The following is a 10,140-nucleotide window of genomic DNA, read 5'->3' as shown; positions in this document are numbered from 1 at the left end:
TCACCTGGAGATTGGACACATTTTACCTCACAACAGCAAAACTGTTTAGAATGTTAGAGGCAAAAGCCAATCAAGTTGCATATGCAAACGACCTCTGTGTTCCGAGGCAAAGGCCAATGAGGCTGCATATGCAAATAACCTCTGTTCTGACTGGCTATGGAGGGGAGAAGAACAGCAAACTGTTTAGAATGTTGGAGGCGAGACTCAAGCAATGCAGCCAGTGGATAGGGACGGATTCTGAGTGACACACCAGGGCGCCAACCAATTCCGGAGCATGTGGAATGTTCTAGAGAAGTGCCACCACCATTCGGCTTTTATTTATAAGGGAGATACCTGACATAATGCACTGTATAGAATTTAAAGAAGAATATATTACTGTCTGCCAGCCAAACTCATACCAAAATCCTGAAAGTCTTTGACGGACAGTCCAGAGTAAAACAAAAGCAAGGTTTATATACCTTGTGCAATCTATAGAATCCAATGCAGATGTCAATCAGGACTGTGAGAGCAGCAGACCATGCCCCTTGATAGCTAACTGAACTCTGCTCCGAGTCAGCTCATAACCTGTGAGGTCAAAAAACTCAGGACACTGTCCTGTGTCAAGAAGAAGATTTGGATTTATACTCCGCCCTTCACTCAGAGTCTCAGAGCGGTTTACAATCTCCTTCCCTTCCTCTCCTTCCAACAGATACCCTGTGAGGTAGGTGGGGCTGAAAGAGCTCTGAGAGACCTGCTCTTGAGAGAACAGCTCTGAGAGAACTATGACTGACTGAAGGTCACCCAGCTGGCTGCACATGGTGGAATGGGGAATCAAACCCAGTTCTCCAGATTAGAGTCCACTGCTCTTAACCACTACACCAAACTACACCAAGGGGGAGCCACATACTCAGATATCCAGCTGTGTAGATGTCAAGGCTGGTACCAGAAACTCGAGGAATGTAAACTATTCTTTAGGGCAGAGAGCATTAGCAGGTCAGCACTTGCTTGAGAGTGGCTGTACTGCAAAGCTTTATGGGAGAGTGAACCAGACAATAGAGACTTAAGCCAGTTTAAACTGAAACACAAAAATGGCCTAGTCTCCCCTTAAATTCTTCTACAGTAGCATTCCATCACGATGAAGCATAAAATATCTAAGCATACTAGCATGGTGATAGCATAACTCTTTGGCCTATATCCTTATTATAGCTTTCTGCCCTGTGACATCAGGTAGTCTCTCTAGTCCAATCAAGGATCTTCTCAGGAACTGTCCAGAGGCTGTTGGCAACTTCTCCTAATTCCCCCCTCCCATTTGGTTACAGAATTGAGCACAGGATCTCCTGATTTGCCCAATTATTACATTCTTGCTTCTGGCCTTGAAAGAGATAAGGATAGTGGTTGCTGGAACTCTGAAATCACCAACACCTGCAAGCAGAACTAGGCCTTCTAATATTCATGTTAACCCCTGAGGGCAGATTAGAGGCCTTAACCTCACAATGGTAATTCAGATTTGGGCCTCCCAAATTCTGGTCTGAAACACTTACTACTACATCACACTGGCTGTCATGGGGTAGCTACTGTTGAACAGTAGCAAGCAGCAAGGCCTAGATTAGTCATGCAAGTCGTATGGTAGGAAGTCACCTGGTGGTTGCTGGCGAGCCTGGCCCTGATGAGTCCATCCTCAAAGGTCAAAACAGCCCTGGAAAGAAGCCCTGCTCCCTCCCCTGCCTTTAATTGACAGAAGCCAAGGCTTGAAGGCTGACAATACTTTTTGATTTCCTAGCTACAGCCACTGAGGGTATCCAGCTGGTCAAGGTTCTTAAATTGCTAATTTTGTCAGGATACCCGCTAAATAGTAGGCAAAACAGCCCCAAACTTAATGATCCTTGAGAATAACAATATCTTTACTGAGTGAAGGATCTAATAGGTGTGCAAAGTAAGGCATAAATAGATCTGTTGTTTTGCAGTGGAAATCGTAGCACTTATGCATAGGTAATTTTTTTTCCATGAACATACACACACTGATAAGCAACAAATGTGTGAGCCCATTTTCTCAGGACTAGTCTTTGGGAATAATGTGGACATAGTAACACTGGGGAACAAAACTTGTATATTTTGCTAAGAATGTAAAATAAAACCACAGTTCTCCTTGGTATGTATATTAAAACCAAATTCTCCTTGATAAGTAATATTTATAAAAAGTAATAACAAGGAATATTTTTGAAGATACTCCATGGAAGCTGAGATAAACAGTCCATGCTGTGGGCTTTTGAAAATATTCTAAGTCTTGAGACATATGTCCCTGTGTGCCAGCCATGGTCCTCAGGTTGCCCCCTACTGGCTATTGCCCCCCCTAAGGTGGCCTTCCTGGCATTGACCACAGCTTGTACTTTTCCTGTCTTACCTCCCACCCTATGGAAAAGGATCCTCAAAGAGCTGCCATTTCTAGAAGTGTTAGGAGGAACATCAAGGCCATTTTACTTGTTAGGGCTTTTAATGGGTGTAGGTTGCAGGCATATTTTTAAAGGGTGAAATTAGTTATTTGGGCTTTAATTGTATTTCAAGTTTCAAGTTAGCCTTTATTGGCATAAAATAACAGTACAAGTAATTGTATTTTATTTGTTTTGAATTTGGGATTGTAAACCAGCTTGAGCCATGGGGATATTCGTTGTTGTTCAGTTGCACAGTCAAGTCCGACTCTTCGCGACCCCATGGACCACATCACACCAGGCACTCCTGTCTTCCGTTGTGCTCCGGAGTTTGCTTAATTTCATGTTCATTGTATCGATAACACTGTCTAACCATCTCATCCTTTGCCGTCCCTTTCTTCTTTGACCTTCAGTCGCAGCATCAGGGTCTTCTCCAGTGAGTGCTCCCTTCTTATTTGGTGGCCAAAGTATTTGAGCTTCAGCTTCAGTATCTGGCCTTCCAGGGAACAGTCAGGGTTGATTTCTCTTAGGACTGGCTGATTTGATCTCCTTACAGTCCAAGGGACTCTCAGGAGTCTTCTCCAGCACCATATGCCATGGGGATAAGTGGTGTATAAATATTTAAATAATTGACTGACTGAATATCTGAAAATGTGTTCCATCCATGAATATTTAGGACATAATCTGGGAGATTAGAAATGCATATGACCATTATTGTTACAGTCCTAGTGGAATCTGGATTTTATACCAATGATGATGTTGGCATTTTTTCCTCATAAAAATAGACTTGCTGGATCCTTTCCAAAACTGTCCATCTCTGTAAGAATTACTGAAACTATAAATTTGATGTTCATGAAGATCTTTGTAAAAGCACTAATAAATACTATGATTGTTTATTTATTCACAAATCTTAATTTTTTGAGATTATACCGAGGACAATGAAATTGCACAGTCCAACACTGATCAGTGGCCTGATGTTGAAATCATCAGTAAAACTGCTTTTGATCTCAGCATACATGATCCAAAGTATGTCTTCATGAGCCCTGTATATACGGAGCAATTGCAAAGAATAAAGCAAGGTAAGTGAAAACTGATTTTATTACTGCTGCTTTGAAATAATTAGCAGAATGTCACATCTGTTAGCTTTCCTTATTTATCTTTGCCTATAGAGCCAAACAAAGAAACCAAAACTGATGACTCCAGAAAACGGAATACTGTATCTATGATGTTGACTAAATATGCAGCTTATAATACATTTCATCACTGTGAACAATGCCATCAGTACATGGATATAAATCCTTCAGTCCAGGTACATCCTTCAAAAACATTAATTACAATTTCCAAAGGTTTTGTTTAGGGCATTTTTTTCATTTCAAGAGTTCAACCCATTTTATAGTCATTCTTTTTCTTCTGTAAACCTCAGGATATGATGTTCTGCGACAGAGGCTAGGGATCAGGGACCCCTGCCTGAACTATCTCCATGATTTCACCAGAGTGCAGCTCCAGTAATTCTTTGGAGAAGGAATGGTTATTTAACTAGCTTAGAGTTTATAACATTCATTTGTCTTCAAAGAACAACGGGTATACTTCATCATGCTCTGGTGTTCATAAAATTCAGAACCTTTGCAGATATATTATTCTGTTCATATGTATTAATTTGCAAGGATCCTACTGAGGGCCAAACTACACAAGAGAGCAAAAAACTGATAACATTCCAGACATATAATTTAGCTACAAAATGCAGTCATGGCTTACTTAAGCCCCAATAGAGGAAGAACAGAAGCACAATACTCAGTCCGGTCTTTTTTTCCTATTGGAGCTTAAAGCCGTATTGGGGGGGGGGGGGGGGGGTGGCTGAAGAAGCAGTACAGGGGAGAAGAGTTAACTACTACTTCCCCAACACTGTGGCCCCAGTCTACTTTACTCTGTCCCATGGCTGCTTTTCTCAGCTAAATAATATGTTAGGGAATCCAATCATGGATCCCCAGTGACATACATAGCTGGGCCTTCAGAAGCATTCCCTACATTTTGGCTTGGGAATTTTCTGTATTACCAGATTATTTTTTCCCAATCCGTAGAGCTTGGCCTTCTGAAAAGGGCTATTAGCATATCAAATATGTGGTTATGACTGCTATATTCCTAGCAATGTAAAGAGCATACCCCTTCTTATAAACTGTGGGCCTGGTGTAAGAAGACGGAAAAATGAATTAATGGCACTAAAGAGCTTTCGAAGAACAAATATATGGAAACTGGAACAATTTAGGTATGGCTCGAAACGGCTGATTACTCTTTGTAATAGTTAATCCAGAGGTGTTGCATGCTGACACGTTCAGCATCACAACCCAAGATATGACTCCTCAGTGGGTTACAGTTTCTTTCTCTTCCTTGCGTACAGATGTCTGACTCCACGCTACATGCATTTACGTTCTCGTCCTCAATGTTAGGAGAAGAGATTCAGCTTCATTTTATAATCCCTAAGTCCAAAGAGAGCTATTTTGTCTTCAGCAAGCAGGGCAAGCACCTGGAAAGCATGCGTCTTCCTCTTGTATCTGATAAGGTAGGTTAAATCTGTTCAGCCTGCATAAAACAGATCCTGGCTGCTTCCACACCTGGATGGTTTTCCGTGGTAGTCTGGTTGCTGATGCAATTCTTTGTGAAATCACCCCTGAAGTGGAGATTCCTTTTAATTAAAGGGTTGATTTTTTAAAACAGCATTTTAATGTGGAAAGTGTTTGTTAAAGCTGTCTGAGGTTTGTTTTTATTATCTATGTTTTTATGCTGGGCTGGTCCTTTTAAAATTCTGGATTTTAATCAATATCTTCTAATGTTTTGTTTTTATTATTTTTATTTTGTAAGCCTCCCTAGACAGGTTCCTGGAGGTGGCATAAAAATGTTCTAAATATATAAATGAGACAGCGAGAGTAGTCCAGTTACAAATCATTTTTAGCAGTGGTTTCCCTTTCACACCTGATATGCACTGAAGCTCCCGCCCCTACGTGCACCCACACACCATGTTATCATATGACCCTTAGGATTTTCTGCCCACCCTATTTTATTTTATTTTTAATTTTGAGGAGCGTGAATAGCACACTGATGCATAGAAGTAGCATGATACATTTAAAAATAAAACTCCACGTATTTGCAGACACCTCCAGCTATTCCCTCCCTAAAAGGCAGGCTGAGCCTTGGGTGATTCTCTACTGCTTTTAAAAAGCAAATATGAGTAACTCTGGATAGAAATAATGCAATATCTTTATCAACCTTAAAAAACTCTCATATTTGCAGAGCCTCCCATCTGTGTAAAAGACAGGTGATTCTATTCTGTTAAACTAATTGTTGCCAGGCACTGGTCCCTTGCAGTTATCAACAAATGAAGATTAACTGACAAGAACTTCACCTAAATTCTGCAGTTGAGCTGTATTCCCTCTCAGACATAAGAAACATTAAAAAAAATACCAATTAGACAGCTGAAATATGGGACATCCTTGGTGTGGAACCAGACACTGTTGTACAATCTTTAATAATATCAGGACGATAATAAATGTGCTAGAATACTATGAAGAACACTCAAATAAATCGATGGCGTTGATATTCCTCGACGCAGAAAAAGCATTTGATAATGTAAGCTGGCAATTTATGATTTATAAATTAGAAGCATGGAACTGTGGGTCAAATTTTTTAAAGACGATAAAAGCTATCTATAAAACACAAACTGCTAAAATCCAAATTAATGGAGACATGACAGAAGACATCAATGTACAAAAAGGAACTAGACAGGGCTGTCCGCTATCACAGCTTTTATTTATATTTACGTTAGAAACGCTGATTGAACAAATTAGAGAAGATAATTTAATTAAAGGACTGAAAATCAACAAAGATGAATTTAAAGTACAAGGCTTTGCAGACAACCTAGTATTTATATTGGAAAACCCACTAACATCTCTAAAGCATCTAATAGAAACAATACAAGGATATGGTCATTTTTTAGCAGGAATGAAGATAAACTTTAAAAAATCAAATATAATAACGAAAAACATGATAGAAAAACAAAGAAAACAAATCATAGATCTTTCAAGAATGGAGTTGGCAAAAAAAGTTAAATACTTAGGGATAACGATATCAAATAGGAACATCACACTGATGGAAGATAATTACAACAAATTTTTAGTAGAAATAAAAAAAGATCTACAAAGATGGAAAATTTAAAATGTTCATTTATGGGGAAAATAGCAATAATAAAAATGAATGTGTTGCCAAGGATTTTGTTCTTGGCACAAAATCTACCAATATTAAGAAAAAACACTTATTTACAAGAACTGGAAAGAATCTGTAGCAAATTTATATGGGACAGTAAAAAAAGCAAGAATTAATCGAAAAGTTATGCAGGATAAAAAGGAAAGTGGGGGCTTTGGTCTCCCCAGTTGGGAAATGTATTACAAAGCAGCTGCGTTGATATGGATAAGGGAATGGATACTCCTGGAAAACTCTAGACTATTGAATTTAGAAGGATTTAACCTAATGATGGGGTGGCACAAATATGTGTGGTATGATGAAGAGAAAACGAGAAAAACTTTTGATACACACACATTAAGAAGATCGCTAATGAAAATATGGAAAGAAATCAGAAAAAATTTGTATACTAAAATACCAAAATGGGTGGCCCCCATAGAGGCTAACACAAAACAAACTCTGATAGACAAATATAAGAAAATAACATATAATGATTTGTTAAATAAGGATAATAAACTAAAATCCGATAAAGAATTAGAAAAACAAAATATAAAACTTACATGGTGGGATACTTTACAATTAACGTCAAGATTTAATAGGGATAAAAAATAGGATTTTATGATAATAACAATGAATTAGACAAGATTTGGCTCTCCTCAACTGATAAGTTAATACAAAAACTATACAACTCCTTGTTAGCTGATTACTTAATAGACAAGACCGTAAAAGGAGCAATGATATAATGGATGAGGGATTTGGGGCATCTCATAGAAATAGAACAATGGTCTAAAATATGGAATACAGTAAAATGATGAGAGCAATTCCATATAAAGAAAATATTTTGAAGATGTTCCATAGGTGGTACTGGACACCAGATAAGATATCAAAGTGTTATGGAAAGGCTAACAAGAATTGTTGGAAATGTAAGAACAATGTCGGCACCTTTATACATGTATGGTGGAAATGTGGGAAAATACAAACCTACTGGTCTAAGATATACAAAATATTAAAAGAGATTACAGGACTGGATATACCGTTCTCACCCGAGATAGCTCTATTGAATATGCTCCCAAATTATTATAGTAGTGAGAATAAATATTTAATAAGCTACACTTTTACTGCGGCAAGAATCTTACTAGCAAAATACTGGAAAGGAGAAAAAATTCACCCTAAGGAAGAACTGTTAGACAAAATGTTGACATTAGCTGAGATGGACAGATTAAATGTACTTTTGCAAGGAAAGGAATATGACATATTTGAAAAAAGATGGAAGAAGTTTTATGTCTGGTTAGAGAAGACAAAAAAATGTCTCGCAATGATAAATGTATTGCACTCGATATGTTGATATGTGTGATATAAATAATAAATAAACTTTTTTAAAATGTGCCAGCGAAGTTATGCAGGGCAAACTCTATGGTTAACTCTATGTTTGGGGCAAACTCTATGGTTAAAATTGGGCTCAAACCATAGAGTTATGCCCAAAAAGCAGAATGTCACCACGTGACTTGCCAACGACTTCCATTGGGGATGTTACCTCATTATGTCAGTGTTTGGGGGTGGGGTTCTCCCCAGTGACCAGCTGGCCGGCGGTGGGCAAAAGCTGTGAAAATTGGGGGATCCCCTGCCCCGACTGGGGGTCTGGGAACCCTATTATATGTTTACTTTGAGGAGGGGTGCTAAGATAATTAACACCTGTAATGAGTAAGAAATTCCAAATCTTCTTTTATGGAGTGGGGTAGTAATGTGAAGCCTATTAACAAATTCCAATTCAGCAGTTTCTTTCTAGAGTCACCCTTTGTTACTCAGCTGAAAGTCAACAGTTCTTCAACACAAGAACATCAAAGTGTGGCTGTACCATCAGGTAGCACACCTCTTGTATGGAGGTGCTTTGTCCACACATATGCAAACAACACACCTGTGTTTTGGGAAGGGGGTTTCAACCACTGCCCCTTCTTTAAGTTAAGTTTCAGTATTTTTCTGAAAGCTGGATTTGTAGAACCATTTCTCCCCTTTGAACATGGCTCCATTTACTAAATCGGGTGTGTGTGTGCCAAATTGGGTATATTGATTCTTTTGCATGGGAGCTGTCCTGTTTGTTCTGTAGAGAGAGCAGAATGGCAGAGTGTTTACGCATGACAGCATATATCATATTGCTATCAGCACTGCCTTTTACAGTCATGGTTCTGTTTGATTTCCATGAGAGAGAAAAATTAAAATGCTGCGATTTGGCAACACAACTGAAGTGAGAACCCCAGGGTATGGGAAGAATAGAAAACTTTACCCAATGTCAGTTGCCTTCCTGATAGCAGTCATATATTTTTCCTATGAAAGTCAGTTGGAGCCATTGATTTTTATGGGAAAGAGAGGCAAATGAAAAGACGTGGAATAGGAAAATAGGGCACTGCCTCCCCTTGGCAGGATACTTGTTTTACTGGTGTATATGTGTCCCTTCAGGAGAGATGGATGTATACCATGACTATCCAAGACAGTAATCTTTTTTTTGTCCTTCCAATAGAATGTGAATGCAGTGAAAAGTCCTATTTTCACTCCTTCAAGTGGACGCCATGAACATGGCCTCTTGAATCTGTACCATGCTATGGAAGGTGTGAACCACCTCCATCTCCTAGTGGTGAAGGAATATGAAATGCCACTGTACCGCAAGTATTGGCCCAATCACATCATGCTGGTTTTGCCAGGCATATTCAACAATGCTGGAGTTGGTAAGTGAGGCAAAATGAGAGGCCAGAATGCAGGCTTTTCTCTTGTTTTTAGGGGAGAGGAAAGAGAGTGAGACGTTCAGACAAATTGGTCAGGATCTCTCTACATTTTTTATCCTGCCATTTCTTCAAGGCACTCAGGGAGGTTTACATGGTTCTCTGCCCCCTTCCATTTTATCCGCACTCCATCTCTGTGAATTAGGTTAGGCTAAGACAGACTTGAGGGAGCAAGACGAAGTGGGTCTACTCAGAAGAAAGTCATGTATATGGGACATCTTACATTTTCATACAAGTTACAGTTATGTCCAGTTAAAAAAAGGGGGAGGGATGTCTTACCTTCAGGGTTGCCTACCTTTGAGTAAATACTGTACTACTTAATTTACTGTACAGTTTTCCTTGTATCTGCTTTTTGCAGTATGGAGATTAAATGTCCAGTACAGTGTTATTTAAATCTGATGCTTTGTATGTGCTTAATGTGTCCTCATCTGACAGCAAAACAGTTATTACAGTACATTATGAAATAGGGCTCCAAACTTTAATTGGTAGATCAGTCAACTAAAGATTTTGGTGATTAATTGGTGAGCGATTAATTTAATTGCTGCAGCTAAGTGTTAAGGGCATACCTGTTTAAGACAATTTGCTTCTGACCTATTACTTTCAACATGGAATGAAAAAGAAAATGTGTTCCTTCTAACTGTGTGTTGTAGCTTTCCTCAACTTAGAATTTAATAATTTTACACTTCCTTCCATTCTGATAAGGGAACATATCATGAGGTACTGGTAATATG

The 10,140-nt window shown here is 38.9% G+C and overlaps 1 protein-coding gene across 1 annotated transcript in view; it reads left to right on the top strand.

Moving 5' to 3' along the window:
• The window catches only part of GREB1L (growth regulation by estrogen in breast cancer-like), a 121,888-nt gene that overhangs the window by 95,489 nt on the left and 16,259 nt on the right, over nucleotides 1-10,140 (top strand). Inside the window, exons 23-26 of the mRNA XM_015423303.1 lie at nucleotides 3,329-3,484; nucleotides 3,575-3,714; nucleotides 4,801-4,962; nucleotides 9,151-9,355. Coding sequence (XP_015278789.1) covers nucleotides 3,329-3,484; nucleotides 3,575-3,714; nucleotides 4,801-4,962; nucleotides 9,151-9,355 — 663 coding nt within the window. The remainder of the gene's footprint in view (nucleotides 1-3,328; nucleotides 3,485-3,574; nucleotides 3,715-4,800; nucleotides 4,963-9,150; nucleotides 9,356-10,140) is intronic.

The sequence above is a fragment of the Gekko japonicus genome, unplaced genomic scaffold (genome assembly GCF_001447785.1).
Source record: "Gekko japonicus isolate JY-2015 unplaced genomic scaffold, Gekko_japonicus_V1.1 scaffold1146, whole genome shotgun sequence".
Taxonomy (NCBI): Eukaryota; Metazoa; Chordata; class Lepidosauria; order Squamata; family Gekkonidae; genus Gekko; species Gekko japonicus.
The sequence above is the reverse complement of the archived record's forward strand: the minus strand, read 5'-3'. Positions and strand labels throughout refer to the sequence as shown.